The sequence below is a fragment of the Haemaphysalis longicornis genome, unplaced genomic scaffold (genome assembly GCF_048455015.1).
Source record: "Haemaphysalis longicornis isolate Haplotype H1 unplaced genomic scaffold, Haemaphysalis longicornis Haplotype H1 scaffold_7, whole genome shotgun sequence".
NCBI classification, from domain to species: domain Eukaryota; kingdom Metazoa; phylum Arthropoda; class Arachnida; order Ixodida; family Ixodidae; genus Haemaphysalis; species Haemaphysalis longicornis.
In genome coordinates, this window is record NW_027526422.1 from 11,976,279 (window position 1) to 11,995,304 (window position 19,026).

General features: G+C 45.7%; 3 protein-coding genes across 4 annotated transcripts in view; 1 reads left to right on the plus strand and 2 right to left on the minus strand.

Moving 5' to 3' along the window:
• The window catches only part of LOC144144520 (ubiquitin carboxyl-terminal hydrolase 48-like), a 98,528-nt gene extending 97,866 nt beyond the window's left edge, over positions 1–662 (minus strand). The window contains exon 1 of one of the 2 annotated variants that reach the window (XM_077676004.1): positions 72–584. In XM_077676004.1, coding sequence (XP_077532130.1) covers positions 72–205 — 134 coding nt within the window. In that variant the 5' untranslated portion in view covers positions 206–584. Of the gene's footprint in view, positions 1–71 lie in introns of both variants that reach the window. The other variant, XM_077676005.1, reaches the window with a different exon arrangement.
• Positions 663–1,825: 1,163 nt separating this feature from the next.
• Positions 1,826–6,950, plus strand: LOC144145021 (uncharacterized). The gene is made up of 3 exons (XM_077676524.1): positions 1,826–2,170; positions 3,406–3,504; positions 6,897–6,950. The coding sequence occupies exons 1-3, from the start codon at positions 1,826–1,828 to the stop codon at positions 6,948–6,950; spliced, it is 498 nt and encodes a 165-aa protein (XP_077532650.1).
• Positions 6,951–6,964: 14 nt separating this feature from the next.
• Rrp6 (exosome component Rrp6) overlaps positions 6,965–19,026 on the minus strand; it is a 45,591-nt gene continuing 33,529 nt past the window's right edge. Inside the window, exons 15-21 of the mRNA XM_077676006.1 lie at positions 15,858–15,949; positions 15,115–15,165; positions 14,143–14,226; positions 13,162–13,305; positions 10,990–11,179; positions 7,179–7,240; positions 6,965–7,097 (exon numbers count right to left, since the gene is read on the minus strand). Coding sequence (XP_077532132.1) covers positions 7,005–7,097; positions 7,179–7,240; positions 10,990–11,179; positions 13,162–13,305; positions 14,143–14,226; positions 15,115–15,165; positions 15,858–15,949 — 716 coding nt within the window. The 3' untranslated portion in view covers positions 6,965–7,004. The remainder of the gene's footprint in view (positions 7,098–7,178; positions 7,241–10,989; positions 11,180–13,161; positions 13,306–14,142; positions 14,227–15,114; positions 15,166–15,857; positions 15,950–19,026) is intronic.

Consider the following 19,026-nt stretch of genomic DNA (forward strand, 5'->3'; position numbering starts at 1 on the left):
CACTCTATTCGTTATTCGGAAAACGACAAATTTGGAGCGCGTCCGAATAGAAGCAATAGAGGCACACTCACCGGCACGTATTTGCCTTGCAAGAGTAACATTTCACTCGATAGGCGGCTTCTACGTGCTCTTGCTTAACGTCCGCCGGTTCCACGGTTTCAGTCCACTGCCAGGCTATTTTGTCTAACTGCAGCTTCGAAGGCATCGCACCCTTTGCCTTTAGCACTACACGAGCTCTTCATGTATTGTCACGCCGCCGAAAACAACCTGCCATTTGTACACAAACAAGGCATCGTTCCAGACTCCCCGACACACCACAGCAGACAAGCAATGCCGCGCGGGCACTCAGTCGCTCATAATGTCGCATACAGAGCACTTGGCGGGGCACAGGGCACACAGCTCCGCACCAGGGCTGTCGCGGCACAATTTTTGAAAGTAAACATTCACAGCCGCCAACACAAGCTACCGGCCGTAAGCACACTTTGATCTGCGGGGAAGCCACATCTCAGGGGTCAGGAAGTGAAGCAGCCTCAACCCGTCAGACCTCCGACATCTCGGAACAGGAAGTTACGCAATCGGGAGAGCGCCACTCAAAGCACTTAACTCCATCTCTATGTCTTCTCCCACTCCTTTTCTTTCACAGCTTTCCACTTTTGCTAACAAGTGTCTCCTATGACGCACGCTAACGTTATAGTGTCACTTTAAATGCCGCAGCCAATATAATTGTCGGAATGGTGCATATTTAATTTCGATTTGACGCCATGTTTTGACCCCACGATTTGAGATATGTATGCATGATGTACCCCACCCGCCCCACCTCTGCCTTACCTCCGTGTTTCTGCCACAGAAATTTCTCAGCGTCAACCCCTCCCCCGCCCCCCTTTTCTTTAAAGTAGGATTAGTAACGAGTATTTTGATGTTACTGCGTGTAGACAAGTACAAGCAAGCCTCCACAGACGGGAACACTACAGTAATGGACGTAGAATCGAAACCGAAACAAAGTATGATGGAGTCAGAGGACTGCCAAGGGGCAGTTGAGGACCGCGTGCTAAGCTTTTTTGCAAACTGTTGCTCAATAAAGTATTGGTATGCGCGTCGCTCAGATTTATTGAGTTCTTGCGGTATTTTCGAAGTTCAGTGTGGTTCAGTGGCTAAAAGAAGGCGTGAAGTGTAGTGACGAGGAGCTAAGAGGGTGCGCAGATTCATAGCTTCTTTGAAAAGTTTCTCCATGCCTCCTTGGCAGATTCCGCACCCAGTCTCCTGTGTACACACACACGACACACCTAACAACTAATAAAAAGTGACGTTGAGGGGGGCGGGGGGGTCTGGTGTTTTAATGGCCTTTTTGTAAAATTTCGCATTAAAAATCGGCGGTCAAGCTCTCAATAGCAAGGCGGCGACTTCAAATGCACAGACAGACATGTATCATACATGGGTAATAAGTGGATATTTTGTAACACGTCTAACCTGCTGTACATGTGGAGGACAGCTGAGGTGCAAATTAATCAAATCTTACATACCAAGTGCTTCGTCCTCGAGTCCTGGTCAATTCCCGCTTGTGTACATGTGAATGAGAAGAAACACATATTCCTGCTGGGTTCACACTGTGCATGCCGCCGCGAGCCTTGCTATTTGACTGCCAAGTTTCTGGTGCCCAATTCCTCCTCATTAGGCAGTGAAAGGCCCAATTGGAAACTATTCTTGCACATTCGAATATTGCAAACCTCGTTCCATTCTGTTTTGACCATTTGCCCATGTGCAAATGTGCACCTGCCTGACCGACCTACGGCCAAAAGAGTGAACAGCACTGCAGGCACATCCACTGATGGCATTCGGTGGGCAACTTTCACCTGAAGAAATCGCTGACATCAAGGGCGCATTTCTCATGTTTGACCGCAATGGTGACGGAGTGATATCGTTCAGTGAACTTGAAATGGTGTTACGCGCACTGGGAGAACCGGCGACTGCAGAGCAGATGGATCACATTGAGGGCATAGTGGACCGCGACAGAAATGGAAACATTGACTTTGAAGAGTTCCTGCGCTTCATCGTGAGTAGGATTTCGGTCTCCGTTTCTACTCGCGAGGACGTGCTCAAGGCATTCCTCGAATTCGACACCGACGGCAATGGGTACATCACCAAGGCTGAGCTTGTCCACATCTTCACAGTTGTAAGTGTAATCAACTCGACTTCTCGTCAAAGTTGTGTGTGTGATCATCGAATTGCCATTTTGTATGCAAGCAGGTCACCACCAATTTTTTAAGGCATACCATGGGCCTTGCAGAAGTAATTTGTTGCAAAAAGGTCAGTGCATGGGTCTAGCAAATAGCATTTCATAGATTGTTGGGATTCCAAAGTCGGCAAATCTGGATACGAAAAAATATCGAGTGCCTTTTCCAGCACTGGATGAACCTACACGCGCTCATTTGTAATGAGCAAGTAGGTGACCAGCGTAATTGGTAAATCAAGGCACTGAGCCACAAACACTCCTATATCCGATATCCCGCTTTTGCTATGCGCTATCTAAACATCAATATTTGTGTGCATGGCATTGCATGCTGTAGCTGTTTCGAACAGCACAGTGCGTAACCTCAGCAAAAATTTAAGTAGGGTGCTAGGTGTCATTCTGAACTAATTGCACAGTGAATAACTGCAGAATGGATTCAAACAACCTCCCATTGACCTAACACAAGGACAAGCCCAAGGACAAGAGACTAGCAAAATGCAGCACACTAGTGAAAAAAAGGAAGCAGTGCATTGATTTAAATCACTGTAGCATCGAAACCTTGCATTCACAATAACTTTTTTCTTAGAATAGCAAGGTGAACTCAGGATTGATTGAATATGCCAGTAAACATCAGCAGAGAACTATACACATGACTTGTACATTATTCAGTACAAAACTATTTTCTCAGATAGTAGTCATTGTCAAGTTAGTTTGATATAACTTGGTGTTGGGGCCGGTACGATGGTAAATATTTGCACTAATTTAAACAAGGTTTTCAGACAGAACATTGCGAAAATAACCCTTGGTGACAGGTTAGTGACAAATGATCTGAAAAAGCTAAGCCAGGCCAATCAGGTTCGACGGGGAATCCTTACGCAAATTAACAAGGAGATAAAACTATGCGCTTGGTTAAAAAATATCTTTAGTGATCAGGTGGTGTGCAGGCCAGCCAATAAAGGGGTTTAGAAGCGATGAAGATAGCAGCTGTCATGGTGAATCACCATAGGCTGTGGGAGACCCGTGAAAGTGGCTTTGAGCGTGCACCGATCAAGATGAGTGCTCGAAGGCAGATGCGACAAAGGGCATCAAGCACCAAGCAGTCCCAGATGAGGCCATGCAGACAAAACACAACTTTGGTTAATTCGTGATGCGACTGTCACGGCATTTCCTTGTTCCAGATTGGCCAGAACATGACACCTGAAGATGCAGAGAAGATCATTGCAGAGTTGGATGCTGACAAGGATGGCCGCATCAACTATGCTGAATTTGTCAACAAGGTATGCTCATAACAAAAATTGAGGATCAATTAATCCATCTTTAGGAGGAATTGGCAAGTCTTGCTTCACGATTTTCATGCACAAGCTTGTAAATGTCAACTTCACTAGAGCAATGGCATGATGAAAGCCTATTGCAGTGCAGTGAAGGCTTGTTGTTGGTTTCAACAATCAAAAGAATTAGTGTATGCCAACTTAGGAGAATAAGACGTATGAATGAGGGGCAAATATACCACACACTTGCCATGTACACTACACTCCCATGTCAGTCATCCTTCGTCGTTGCACCACGAAGAGACTAGGTTCAATTGGTGTAAAGCAAACACAATTTGCAGACAGACTTTTTCTTAATGAACAGTGAATACTAAAACCTGCCCTGTTATCTGCAACATTAAAATGACTTGAAGGTTGCCTTGAGTTTTTCTACATACCCTAACTACAAAAAAAGGAAAGAAATACAAGACAGATCTTACAAGCTTCAGCATGCTTTGAATAGCTGATTGTCATCACTGTCAGACATTTTCTGTCATTACCAATAACTTTATCGACAATTTCGCTAATCAGGATATTGCAACGTTTTAAACCAGCCCATAGCTTCGTCAGATTGGGTGATCTTTCACCCCTTAATTTTTTACCCAGTCAAATGTGTACGAAGTCTAAACTGCTTCAAAATGCACAACCCCATGCAAGAGCTTCCCGAGCTCAAAAGGTGTCATGGCTACCTCAGTCTGACATATGAATCTGCACAACTATAAATCTGTTAATCAATCAAGCAATAAATCAGCCCATAATTTCAACATGTTCATTCTAAGCTTATTTGAAGAGAAACCAGAGTACTCCCTCCCTCCCTCCTCAAGAAAAAGCAAACCCTACCCTGGCCATTGCTATTTTTCACGTGCTTTTGCAGAAGCAGGTAATTATTTGTCCATAAGTGCAGTGACTTACCTCTCTCAGGTTTCGCAGCATTTTTTCATGGTGCTTCCATCTTTATTCATTTTCTGAGAACACAAGTTTGGTTTATTCGAAAGATCACCTTGTTAGAATCATACTGACACCACTTTTAACGCAAACTTCGCTCAAATAAGCTATTTAAGAAAAAAGAGAATGGCCATGCGACCCACTAGCTCACTTCTCGCAGCAGAACCTGTGATGTCATATATGCCTAGCTGTGCGATTGGCTGAGGCTGGCAAAAGTAAAATTAGGCAGGGCTGAATGGCGTGCCGAACGAGCTATTTGCGCTTAAATGTAATGCATATTCATTTTACACCAGTAAGAATGGTGGGGTAAACAATCAAAGTTACGAAAATACACGTAAACATAGAATTACCCATGCGCACTGCCACTGGTACTGGGCACACTATGCTTGTTTAAGCTGCACAGAAGTTTACTGCTTTGGAGTTGTCTATGACAACACTGGCCGATTAGTGTAAGCGAAATTGTCTCACATGACCCTGTTTGTCAAGCATACCCCATGTATCATGAAACAATTACTTTCTACCTTAAAAAAAACAAACCAGGTGCAAATACGGTCAAAAACAATGCAACGGCAGGTCTAAGTATTGAAGCACCGTCTGGAAGGACTGATGGCGAGCAAGGCTGCAGAGCCCAATGACGCAGTGAAACTTCATTTGAATACCCGCCTTTGTGACTTCATGGCAGACGTCACGAAAACACACGATTTGGCGGGAGAATCAAAATTTCAACCTAAATTAATTAAATTCTCAGTGAATATGGCATCGTTTCCTCCTGGACTATCAGTGGGAGCACTATAACACACGAAATCTTTCGAATAAAAGAAACTTGTATTTTGTCTGCATGGCCCTTTATGAAGCTCATGGGTGTGGGGAACAACTATTCCAGTACAGCAGTAAATTTAAGGGGGGGACACTGGTCTTGAGGACATTTTTGTTATTTTTTAACCTATGTGCTTGAGATTTACACATTGAGTGTATTTCAACATCAGGAGCACAAATATGCAGACACTTTTCGTCTATGAGGTGTAAGTTTAGAGTTGTGCAACATGTTATGTCACTCCGTTTCGGGCAATTTTTTCATTATGTACCTATGAAATACTCGAATAGCTTTTATCTCTTTGTGCTCTAGAAAGACCAGGGAGTGCAACTATACCACAGCTGTAATTTTAGCATGGTTTCTGCAAATGCTGTAAAATTCGTAAATGTCAGGTCATCAATTTATGTTTTTGTAAAACTAACTGCATAAAATCTTGTGCCAGCAAAAAGAAATTCTGTACTTTTGTGGTTTTATTGCACTTTTCAGTTCATAAGCTATCGAATGCAGCAAAAATGATGTAAATCAAACCAGTACATCCCAAGATATTCTACCCGACAGCTGACCATGTGGGAAAAAAATTGGTTCTGAGAAAACCAAGCACGAAGTTTGCAAACATAGGCAAAAATTGTCATTTAGGCGACTTCAAAGGGCGACAGCTTTGTGAATACTTATGATACAGCTATGATATTTTGCAGGTACATTCTTTGGGACCTGTAGACTGCAAATAAAATTAACACAGAAAATTGATTTTTTGGCAAATTTTCGGTCCTCAAGACCAGTGTCCCCCCTTAACAAAAATGAAATGACGATGGAAAAAAATAGCGAGGGTTAAAGCATTCTTTTTTTTTTTCTCCGCGGAAGCTTTGTTCCCAATTAAAGCAACACAAGCTGCACAATATCTGTGAACTTAACAGCGGAAGTGCACTTTTCCCTTCACATTTTCTTTCTTTAGCACTACATCTTTCCGATTACAAATGTGGCTCAACGTCATGGGAATCGAGACAGCACTTCCATCTTCCTTCACCACTGCAAAATGTCCAAATGAAACAACAACAAAAAATTTGTTCCCATTCCCCATTCCGCTGGATGATGCCACATCACTTCTCACTTGGTAAGGACAGAGATGATGATGATGATGATGATGATGCCACTCTTCAACGAGGTCAGTGCTGAAGTCCACTCAGTGAAATCGGAAAGTAAGAGTAGGAACAGAGTGGACACAGTTAAGAGTGTGAGAACTGACACATTTCTTGGTTGCTATTAACTTATTAAGTATACATCTTTGATAAAAGAAAAGGGGAAGGCTCCAATTGAGATGCAGCACAGGTACAGTCTTTGTCAAAATTTTCTAGGCAATGCCAAAAGTGTAAAGAGCACAAAAATTTCAAAGTACAAGCTTACCCCTTGGGCGAGGCTGAAATGTTTCATGGCAGATAGCTGGAGAAAACACTTTTTTTCCACACTGTCATAGAATATTTTGGCAGCGGTTAAACGTTAAGCTTTTGCTTGGACTCCCTTGTGGCCCAGATACCTTGGGTGTGGCCTAGAACACTTTGACAAAGACTGTCCTCCCAAAGACCATTTTCCCCTGCGCACTCTCCAGATGATGCCCGAAGGGAGCACCAAGGGCACGGCCGAGATCCCCGACACCCAGTAGACGAGCAAGCGGGAGGCGTGGTCGAGAGCCCTTTACTGCATCCACCGATCATCATCATCGCTTGGGCCACTTGGCAGCGGGAGCCCCCCCTTGGCTGCCAAACGTGCGGCTCTTGGCGTTCGCTCTTCTGCGCTTCCGTTTCGCCGCCTGCGCAGACCACGAGTGAGACAGTGTCAGCGACAATCAACCTGGCTCTGTGCACAAAACTGACAGCTAGAGTGTACATACCTTCATTGATTCAGGCTGTTCGGGGTCAAAGCTTGCAGCTGGCCTCTTCCGACCTTTTTTACCTGTGGAGTGGAGAAATGTTTTGTTTCCGACGTTTTAGGCGGCACGCATCAACCCAAAGCAAAATAACGAAGACGGTAAAAGAAGAACGGAAAACAACACAAAGCGCTTGTCCTCGACTTTTTTTTTCTTGCATTTATAACGAGCTTTCAAAGTGCTATGCTCCCATCTGCAGAACTCGCAGTCACTAAGTTTACGGGCAGTTTAAACAAACTAATGAAGTGACGTTTATCTTTGTGAACACAGTTTACGTGCAAGCGCATCGAATGTTTTATAAATTATAATGCGGTTTGGCTGTGGCAACCTCACCACATGAAAGCAGCATATAAAGTGCCGTCCACTACCCCTTTGTGGGTACGTGCTATTTTACATCTGTGTAACATTTCGCCAGGCTTAGGAGTATGCATATAGAATTCAGAATAAGGCACGGATTTCTGTGGTTGGCTCTGCTGATCGATTCACCGATTCCTGGCAATGTCTGTAGCAGTGTGCACTAAAACCACATACACTTCTGCTTATAATGCACTGCCCAATGCCCCACAGCGGGTACGTGCCACTGTTGGTATGTATCACTGCCACTTTGCCAGCTTATAGGGACCCTGCAGCACTTCCCATCAACTACTCGGTATGTTTTTTGGGGTAAAGTTAATTGTCCCAGCAATCTCCTCCCACAAGAATCATTAAAATCCATTCACTATCACCGAAACTACGCACAATGAAAAATCACGCATAATCATTCCCTCTTAACTCAACCGCGGACAACGCGACGAAAGCTGTGCGTTCTCTCCCGCAGAGGGGGGAGGCTCGTGGTGTTCTCTTCAGTGGCCTTCGATATATCACAGGTCAGGGAGTCTTCTCCTTTTCTCCGCAACGTGGAGGGGTCTATTTCCGGTCTGGTGCAACAAAAAAGAAGGCATGACTGTCTGCTCGCAGGCTGGTAGGGCGTTTTTGAAGCAATAAATGTTTGTTGTCGAGTGGTCTGGTTGAAAGGGAAGTATTGGATTTGTCACTCAAACTCCGCGCGCACTCAAAACTCAAAAGAAACGTCAAAACTATCGTACAGGTTCAGGCGTAGAAGAGGTTGGTGCACAGAGTGGCAACGGCGGATCATCACAGGAAATGCGTGAAATAAGCCGTGAAGTTTACCAGCGACAGCCAATAGGACAACCACCGCACAAATGACGCAGTTTTGGCAGTGCCAGTGGTGCATAATGTGGGACATTGTAGAGAGCGGGGTAAGTTTTTCCATGTCTTTCAGAGCGAACAGCAGCAACTGTCAGGTGCGTGCAGCAGTGCAGAAGCTTAGACCTAATGCCACACTATCTGGTCTTGCGATGTCAACTGGTACCCTCAACTTGAAGTGCACTGAGCGCAGTGCGCACTTTTTTCAAGGCACACCGGTTGACGACACTATACCCCAAAGCATGACGTTAGGCCTAATGTCTCCTGTTTAGGCTTAGTGCTCTAAGTAACCTTGCAGCCTTATGATGTGCCAATTAACGGCACACCCACTGCGCATCAAGCTGCGGGTACCAGTTGACAACATTAGACTTCAGTGTGAAGTTAGGCTTACCACCGGGCTGCTGTATTTCCATATCCCCCTTTTCCTCTACTTTGCGCCTACTTTCATGCACACGGGTTATAAACGAAAAAATACAAGGTTGCTTAGGCACCATCACACCATTTCAGAGACAGGCCACTTATGCTTCTGAGTAAAAATGCCAGTTTATTTTATCTAGATGCTTAATCTAAGATTCGCGCAAAGTATGCTGATTTGGATGATTTTACTAGTGAAACAACTTATTCCCCCTCCCAATTCTTTTGTTCTTAGCAAACCTGACCCTGAAATTCAGGGTAGAGGTAAGACTTCCAGCTCAGAAATACCGACCAAGATAGTACCTGCAAAATATAAAAAACAAGCTTCAGCTTGGATGCTTAGAGTTTAGCCACGATAATTACGGAAGCAAAATGTTGCCAAGGAACCAACTGAAGCGCAAATGTCTCATCATACCAAGGTGCAGAAAACAATGTGTACTTATAAAACATGCAGTTTTCCAATTTGAGACCTAACACGATTGTTAATTTTGCACAAAAAAAGGAGGCGGTGGTAATGCTTGAAACCACGTAAGCAAACGTGCAGAAAAAAGTGGCTCCAGAAGTCCCTGCAAAAGCAGAAAAGGCTGCCTTATTCCATCACGGCTTAGGCATTCTATCCCTATAACAGGGTTCGTACAGAATATTTGACTAAAAATTCAAGGACTTTTTAAGGATTTCAAGGATGAAAATTGGCGAAATTCAAGGAGTGTTAGCAGAATTTTATTTGCTTAGAAGACTTATAAAATCAGCGTAGTTTTCGCATGGATTTCTTTTTCTACAGAAGCTATCTCCAGCTCCTTTTCTTTAGCAGTTATACGGAAGCTGTTTGCCTTGACTAAGTAGGTGAGGTCGTTTTTCGCTTCAGCTTCTTCCGAAAAACGGTCCGCGGATTCCAGCAGGCACTTGAGAGTTTTTGGAAGCTTTGACCTCCTCCCTAGCATCTTATCGAGCTCTTGCTCGAGCTCTTTTCTCTTAGAAGTTGCCTGCCGTGACAGTGCTTGTTTCTTTTGTTCGTCTAGGTATGCAGCATACCTATGCCGGGCTTGGTGCACTGACGCCTTCAACTCTTTTGAAATTGGAACGTTCAGCAGGCCGCCATGGTTTTTCACAGCCTTGCAGATAACTCGTTGAGAAATATACGACAGCTCTGCCAAATTCTCGACCGCAACCTGCTTGTTGATGCTGAAGCCTCTTTCCACTGAGGCCTGCCCATAGCTCAGGCGGAGAAGTTTCATCACAGCCCATAACTGCGAGAAAGAAGCATCGTGCTTCAGTAGCCGCACAAAAAAACTGTCAAGACGTTCATGATCTTTTTCATAGTTTTGTAGTTCATGCCGTTTTTCTAGGCAAAACTGAATATACTGTGTGCACACAATGTCTTGTTTGTGCTCAGAGAGAAGCTTGTTGTCGATTAGGCAGTTAAGCACAATTTTTAGCTTCCCAAGGCACGTGTCTGCCTTGGACATCTCTGTGGGGTTGAAACATGACAACCCACGAACGACAGGGTACCTCAGAGGACTCGCATTTGTTGCCAGACGACGCAGGCGCTGCCGGTTTCGAAACCGAAACTTGCTGCTATTGCTTTTCTGTCAAGGCTACTTGTTTTCGTGGTCATTCCTCAGTAAACGAGTTTTTGAAATCAGTGCGACTTACGGAAATATGTCGTTCATTTGCTTTATTGAAACAAAGTCCACTAAATTTTCAAGGATTACAAGGAGCTCACTCATATTTAAGGAGTTTCAAGGGCCCTTGAATTAATGTTATCAAATTCAAGGATATTCAAGGATTTCAAGGGTCTGTGCGAACCCTGCTATAAACTAGGTCACATAATCAATTCCCAAACACACTGGCTGTATTATAAAAAAATAGTAATAACAACTTTAAACAAGGAAAAGTAATTTGGTGCTTGCTAAGGAACCCAAAGTGGTCTGATATGTGAGCTATTTGGAAACTCATCTGAGTAATGTCAAAAAAAAAGAAAAAAGGTTCTCTAACTAAATCTGTAACCTTTCACTATGGCACAAGGCTAACATGCGTTTCAGCACGTTATGCCACAAGTTAGAGTTTTAATTTGTCGTGGCAAATGCTCTGTGGAGTGGTCAGCCTCCCCGGAAAGGAAGGAGAACTGCACGTCAAGGGGGGCAAGGATTCATACCTGCAGCAGGGCTCTGCTGCTGCGATTCATAGTCGAACGGCTGGAAGCTGCTGGCCCCTTTTTCTTCCTCTTCGCTGTCCGCCTTCACTTCGACTGGCTCGGGCTTGGTCCCCGGGGAGTCGTACATCTTGCCATCAGGGAGCAGCCCAACGTCCGGCTCCGGCTTTTTCCGCTTGTTGCGTCGTGACTTCTGCACATCAGAAAGGACAGCACACGCAGCTTTAAAGTCACAAAGGGTCCCACTAGCAAAACATGGCAGGGAAAAATGTGCTCTCCATTTCAGAGGTTTTTTTTTTTTTTAGCATATGCATAGTTGCCTAAGCCTACGCAGCAGCTGAATCACTTGCGACGAACTGTGGGTTACAAATGTGGTGTGGATCAGACAGCTATTACCAGCTACTAAGTTTATTTTTCTAAAGCTTGCTGTTTTTTCTCCGGTTTTTATTTCGAACACATATTTTCGGTTTTCATCGGTGAATGCAGACACAGTTCAGTGGGTTCTTTTATTTGCCAGATATGTATTTTGATTTTAGCTGATTGATTGATTGTAGGGTTTAACGCGCCGACGCAGCGCAGGCGATGAGGCGCGATTCTATTCTGATTTTAGCACTGCTGTTCACATAAAAGGATGTAAAATGACAGACATAAAAACTGGCTATTCATAACACTGGAACAAGAACAGGAATGAAGAAACTGGAACAGGAACAGGAACTGGAACAAGAATGAAGAAACGCAAACATATATATGTACGGGTGCCCCCAAAAGTAAACAGAGCACGGGTTGTAGATTTCGAGGGGATTTCTCCGCCATGTGCCTATCCAGCAACCTCTAAGCGACTTCTCAAGAAAGGCATCCCGGAATAAAATCGGGCCGCACATCTTCTATTAATGCTGGCAGCCGCACAAAATAGAAATGATACTAATTTCACGAAGCCGTGCTCCATTTACTTTTCGGGGCACCTGTACAAGTGAGCGAGCTACTAAGTCCACACAGAAACCGTACATTTCAGCAACTGAACACACTTCAGTGCTGATGGATTTTGCGTCCACTACTAGAGAAATAATGAGAAGCTGAAGGCAACACATACTGTCAGGCATTCCGTGGTCCAAAGGTCTAACGTTCAAGCAAAGTGTATCACAGCTTTGCATGCAAACAGGTGTGCCGTGTCGATCAAACAGACACAGAGCTAGGCTCTCGTAACCACAAGGAATGAGGGCATCCTAGCACGAGATTGCCGGGCCAGCAGCAGCTTTCTGCAGACACTTTCTCACAACTCCACACCACGAGTGTGTCAGTGCCGCAATGTTTGGTTCAGCACGGTAACCGTCCCCACTGACTTCTTCCTAGTGAATTACTGTTGTATCACCGGGTTTGTTCTGGGCACCATACGATATACTCAAACCTCCTTACAATATAACGAGATATAATGAAATAAAAATATAATGAAGTAAACAAAATTCCTCTTGAAATCTCCGTAGACAACCACGCATTTCAAACCTCAATGTAACGAAGTAAAATTGAACTGTCAACGGATATAATGAACTTTATTTGTCCCCCCTCCCAAAAAGAAACCCTCACCACGGTACGTGAAGTATTCCACAGAGTTGAGGAGGGGGGGAGGGAGGCAGGGAGGGAAAGAGCTTTATTTGTGCAGTGCTTCTAAGTCACCTCTCGACACTCATTTGGAGCGGCTGTTTTAAAGCTCCTATGTCGACCCCATGGCCAAGCCATGCCAGGCCACGTGTGGCTCGCTCGGCTGCGCAGTTTTCGCGACGGCGAAAGCGCCATCAACGCGGTGGCCACTGCGGAAAAGGAAATATTTCGCTTGCGATGTCCGAAACAGAGGGGCATCACGGCCTTTTTTGCAGCTATATCGAGCGAACAATAATATAGGCAGTGTGCGCATTGAGCAAACAAAATATTTGTGTTTATTCAATTTCCGCCACATGCGTGGTCGCGTAGCGGTACAGTGGGCCGCGAGGCGGTTTCTTTCTTTGCATGCCTATAGTTTTGCACCTAACTGAGCATACATTGCCGTAAACTCTCGCAATTGATATAACGAGATAATGAACTCAACGAAATAATTACGGCTCCCCTTCAACTTTGTTATAACGAGGTTTGGGTGTAACATCTTGCAGAAGCAAGCGAGTTATCAAAAACTAGGTGCCGTACCTGAGAGGGTGGTCGAAGAGGCTCAGCCAAAGCCGTATCCTCGTATGAAGGCTGCACTGTAGGCTTTGGCTCTTCCTGGTCACCAAGGGTGGCGGCCTCGTTGGCAGCCTTCTCTTCCACCACTTCCACCTCATCCTCCTCGTCCTGCAGAGGTAAGCAGCGGGTGCCGACCACAGCTGTTGCTTACCACCCGCACTTGCCACAGAAAGGACTACCTCAAAGACGGCGCAGAGACGAGTACGTAACAAGTGACAAACGAGCACTGACAAACCTGTTTGTCACTTCTTACATCCCCATCGCTGCACTGTTTTTGCAGTATTCAAAATGTGTACCCAACTAGCCAAACTGCAGCTTTAGTAGTGGGAACAACCACTAAAATAATGGGATATACGTCACAGCCACCACTGAAAAAGGCAGAGGCAACAGAAGCAAAACTGGAGCAGCCTGCTTTAAAATAAGCTCTCTTCATGCAATTCTCAATCCCTGTTCAACAAGGACACTTCAATCCTGACTTCAAAAGCCCACGTCTGCTGAAAAAAAAAAGCCCCTGCGAAGTGAGAGTTCGAAAATCACCTCACAGTCGTCGCACTGGGTGATTAAAAACATGTTTGAGGGCGCAACTGATAAGCTCATTGTCTTTTTGTCGTCTGTTATAGCGTCGTCGCCTGCTTTTTGAAGTCTGACATCTATGTGCAAGAGGCAGTTTGACTGATTGATTGATTGTAAGGTTTAACGCGCCGACGCAACGCAGGCGATGAGGCACGCCGTAGTGGAGGGCTCCGGATTAATTTTGACCACCTGGGGATCTTTAACGAGCGCCGAAATCTTGAACACACGCGCGTTTCTGCTTTTCGCCTCCATCAGAAAAGCGGCCGCCACGGCCGGGCACCTCATACTCAGGAGCCCAACCCCTTATCCACTGAGCCACCGCGGCAGGTGAGAGGCAGTTTGTGGAGCGAGCTCTGATATAAAGGCACTCACTGCATCCAGTCCTGGGGCCACATCATCAGGGTCTCTCTGGCTTGAATCAACGTCCGGGCCATCACGCTCCACAGCAGCCTTGTACTGCAAAGTACAAGCAGCACACGTCAGAAAACACAGCAGTCAGAGAGAGAGAGAGAGAGAGATAGCAATATTGCAAATGGCGTTGTGCACTTGTTTACGCAAGGCCGACGACACTTGGTAAATCCTGATCAGCCAAGTATACAACAACTCCTGGGCATGCGCAAATAGTCATTTCTGCTTTCAGAGCAAATAATTGCTCTGAACTTAATCATGGATTGTTGCATGTGTTGGGCGGACATGGCAGTTCAAGCAATCTGTTTTAACTTTCAAGTAAACTCTGCAAGACTTGCCAGTCTTGCTGCTTTTTCCCCACTGATTTCAAATATGCCATTATTTTTTGAGTCAGTCAGTCAGTTCCCAAGATAATTAGAGATACTCAGTCATTTTTGGAGGAAAAATAGACAAGACAGTGTTGGTCATAGAACTGTAATAAGAGAAGCGGTTTCTTGATGCACCGCTTGGAACTAATTTTACAGCTCATTAAACTTTGGTGGCACCAGTGGCAAGGAACCATTTGGAACATCCATTTCAAACACCGCTCTCTGTGGGTTCAGGGCCAATTTGCTCACAGTCACTGGTGGTCACCCATTCCCCACATTGCACAATAGCGAGCAAGTTTCGATTGCCCAGCTAGATTGATGACAAACTGTGCGTGCATTTTTTTTAATGCCAGCCAAACGCCATAGCTTTTGTTCAGTGACCATTCATCGCGCGTCCACTCTATGTAGTAGGCCATGCTCTGGTGTGTTTTTGGCTCTCATAACTCTCAACATGCAAGTAACCTGTCGATTGAGAAAAAAGAAGCACTGCAGCATAAGCGCTTAAATGAGGTGACTTTAAGGGTAGCAAGGTGCTGCCACCAGGCCAGGAAAGGGCACGGCTGCTTACCCGTTTGTATGGCAAATCCAGGGTGCCAGCCCTCAACTGCAGGTGCAGAACCTGCGGCAAAGAGAAAACACGGGGGAGGCACTATTTTCGCCAAGGACCTGTGGGTAAGCCGTAGAAACACCCGACAACGCTCGCACAGCTGCTTTTTTTGTGTTCAAGAGAACTGCGTCAAACAGCAGGCGGGAAGGACATGGGTTACCAAGACAGCACCTACACCCACATATCAACCCCATTCATAAACGCTCTTTTCATTCACATTATTTGGCACTACGGTTGGCTAGGTGCATTCCCATCTTCGAATTTGCATCGCTGCACAGGCACAAAGCAGACTTCCTATGCGTGCCTTACAAACAGTGCACCCCATGTTCGCATGAGACAAAAGGAAGGCTGACTAAGAATACCTAAATAAAGGGGCATTTAATATATACACAAAACAGCCAAACAGTGGCAGTGAGAGTGAGCTACCACGTCAGAAATCAAGTGGGAGTCCTGTCGAACATTATGCTCACTGACAGCATCCCGTTCTTCTCCTACCTCCGCTTTTCCCATTGCCCCCACCTCCTCCCACATTTAAATTAACCTGGTTCTTCATAGCAACACTACCACTAAGTCCCTACAATTCAGCACCTACCACTGCGCCGATGGGTGGTACAATAATCTGAACCTTCACACTGGAGGGATTAGGAATGACCAAGAAATCCAAAGGTGGCAACACGATTCCGAATGACCAGCAACTAGCTTACCTTGGTGGCCATTGGTTCCATGCTTGGCTTTGGCTTCCTCACCGCCCGCAACTTTTTCCGCTTCTCAGTGGGCACAGGCTCTGCCTCTTCATCTGCACGAGCAGGCGTCCCGACGAGTTTCATACTACAACACTCCACCGTTTCATGCAACGAGCACAATTTAGGGAGTACCTCAGAAAACAGGACAGCTAAAAAGTAAGCTTGTGAGAACAGTGAATTTTTGCATCCAAAGTGAATGAGAAGTGAGCAATGATTTCGTTTTAAAAAAAACTCAGTTTAAATTGAAGCAAATAAGTTGCAATGGTCAATCTTAAACTTGTCACTCACACAGTGCTATTTAAAAAACGAGGGAGGGGGGAGGAGGAACTAGCCCTGCCTAGGACACGGCACAAGTTTGAAGAAAAGACCGAATCACCAGCCAGCCGAAAGAGAACAACATCAGGTCCTCGTTTCTAGGGATGGGCGAATATAGATTTTGAGGTTCGAAGCGAATTCGAAGCGAATAGTGATTTGGTCGAATAATTTCGAATCGAATAGTTCGCATAGTACACATTGCAAATCACAAAGACAAATGAGCAACTTGTGACCTGACTAATGTACACATTTTTTTCTAATAATTAGAACTCACGTAGGCACAGCATTGTGTAAAACTATTACCAGTTGAACATTTATTGCAAAATCTTACACACAGCTTTCCTTTGCTGTATCAACAAGTTTTCATGAAGAAATGCCTGTTGCGCCACATGCTCTAGGTGCAGCAGTTTCCGCCGGCTGCTCATTCACAAGTTTAAGCGCCGCCTAGAAACTCGCAGAGTTAAGCGCCGCCTAGAAGCTCCGCTAAAAAAAGAAGTATTGTAGCCACTAGTATCCTCGGCCGTAGCCAAGCAAAGCGCAAGTGGCTGGCCGCCATTTTGAATAGGCTCGCTCAGTGCGGCGTACTGCAGTACTGCCGCGCTGTGCGAGCCTATTCAAGATGGCGGCATGCCTATTCAAGATGGCGGCATGCCTATTCAAAATGGCGGCCTGTACAAGTCTGCTGGCTTGGTGCCGCTATGTTCGGAGCGGTGTCGTTTCAGTGCCGCCTTTTTTTTTTTTTAACTTAAGTGTGCTGGCGGCCGAGAGCTTCCTCGAACCTCTAGGCAAGGCAGCAACTCGGCAGTGCCGGCACTGATAATAGAAATGTCCGCGTCGGTGGGTCTTGAGCCAAGCCTGGGGTAACTCTCGGAAAGCTTGACCGAAAAGCTTGGCTTTTAGCTGCCTATTCGGGAGCATCGAATAATTCGAAAATATCGAATACCTGCATTCGGATCGAAGCGAATAACGAATAGAGAGCTATTCGATCGAATATTCGACAATACCGAATATTCGTCCATCCCTACTCGTTTCTTTTTAGGGCGCAACCCTTTGTCGCCCATCTCTGGGCTGAACCGCATCACCGTTGTCCTTAAAGGAGCCATGAAGAGAAAACAAAAGTTTGTTTTATTCGAAAGATTAGGTGTTTCATAGTACCCCAAGCGCTTTCCCGGAAGCAAATGATGCTTTATTCACTGAGAAATAAGGCAATTTAAGCCAAAATTTTAAATCTCCCACTAAAATTGCACATTTAGTGACGTGAACAATGGCGTCATACGAGCCAGTCCATGAAACAGATACTTAGTACGTCGACTCCATATAGCACCCACACGCGGGAGTCAGACAGGAACCGAAACTCGTGCCGAAACCGAGACGGCGGCCATTTTAAAAACACTAGTAAAACCTAGTGCACCCGCAGCCCTAGTCATGGAATCGCCTGATCCGGAGAACAAAACCCTCGCCGAGGAGCTAGGGCTTGCATTTAAGAACCTCACACCACTTGAACGCTCAATGCTTCTAAGTGCACGAGCGGCAGGAGTTGTGGGATACGCAGTGGACGGGAAAGCGACCATTCCGCGATAGCCACAACAGACGAACGCCCTGCCGTCAGCACCGCTGCCTCGTCAGCCCCGTCGCGACGGACGAATACAGACTGGTACGTATGTGCCGTATTTTTATTACGGTTAATAATAGTTCAATTTCAGTAGCAGTATCGCTTATGCCAGTTGGCCAGTGTCGTGTATGGAAAGCCGTTCGCGCGAGCTCTCTGCTCCAACCAGAAAGATACGAGCGTCAATGCGCGGTGTGTACGGCATTTTTTCCCCCAAGGTCAGAGCGCTTTGACGGCGATTTGACGAAGTCGGCGAAGAGCGCCAGCATGTCCCAGGAGTGAGCTAACGTAAGGGTCCCTGCCGTAATCACTTCGTCGGAAATGAAGCGAGCACACTCGTACTTCCTTTAGCTCCCTTTCTCCTCCGTTTGCAAAGTTCACAAAACGTAGCCACTTGCTTCGCCGCGGTTCATCGTTTGGCAGCACATGAAAGGAGATCTCTTCACCGGCGGGGATGTCGCACTCCCTCGACGATTTGCCCGTACTACATGGGCATTTCAAAACGCAGCAACGAAATTTCATTGTAAAGTACTCGAACAAACTGAAGTTTTCAGTGGTTGTAAACTAGAAACGAGCTCGTAACGACAGCAGCAAGCCAACACCATTCGAAACTTATGCGACGACTGGCACTATCTCGTCGCTTCTTGCTGTTCCTTACTCCCCTCGTTTCTATTTTTACCTTTGCTGGTTAGCGATATGACGGCCAACCTCCTGTCAAGGGATTAAGATACTAAGCAAGGTCGCGGCTGTACATGCTGGAATGGTTCGTTGGCCCCTAAGAGCCTCAAACCCGAAAATTCGCCTGCGCGATGGCGAGATGTCGAGTTCGGCCGGCGGTAGTTTCGTACCCATTGGCGCACACGCTTGTGTGTTCGTTTGGAACTTCAACCGTTTACTCCACCGTTCTTTGTCATAAAAAGAATGTGCAGTATGTTTCACGGGCATATAGCTCGCTATGCAAACTGTAAGCCCTGCCTAACATGCGTTTGCTTTTGCCGGCCTCCGCCAATCGCAGAGCATTCTCGAGTGACATCATAGGTTCTGTTGCGGAAAATGAGCTGGTGGGTCGCATGGTCATTTCCTTTTTTCCTAATTATGTAGCTTATTTGAGCGAAGTTTGCGTTATAAGTGGTGTCGTTATGGTTCTAACGAGGCAACCTTTCGAATGAACCAAACTTGTGTTTTCTCTTCATGGCTCCTTTAACG

What these genes read in the sequence shown, in the direction of transcription:
- LOC144145021 (XM_077676524.1), top strand. Translation starts at nt 1,826, where the DNA reads ATGGCATTCGGTGGGCAACTTTCACCTGAAGAAATCGCTGACATCAAG. An exon ending in TTGTCCACATCTTCACAGTT is followed by an intron (nt 2,171 to 3,405) that starts GTAAGTGTAATC and finishes TCCTTGTTCCAG; the next exon opens with ATTGGCCAGAACATGACACC. An exon ending in ATGCTGAATTTGTCAACAAG is followed by an intron (nt 3,505 to 6,896) that starts GTATGCTCATAA and finishes CGCACTCTCCAG; the next exon opens with ATGATGCCCGAAGGGAGCAC.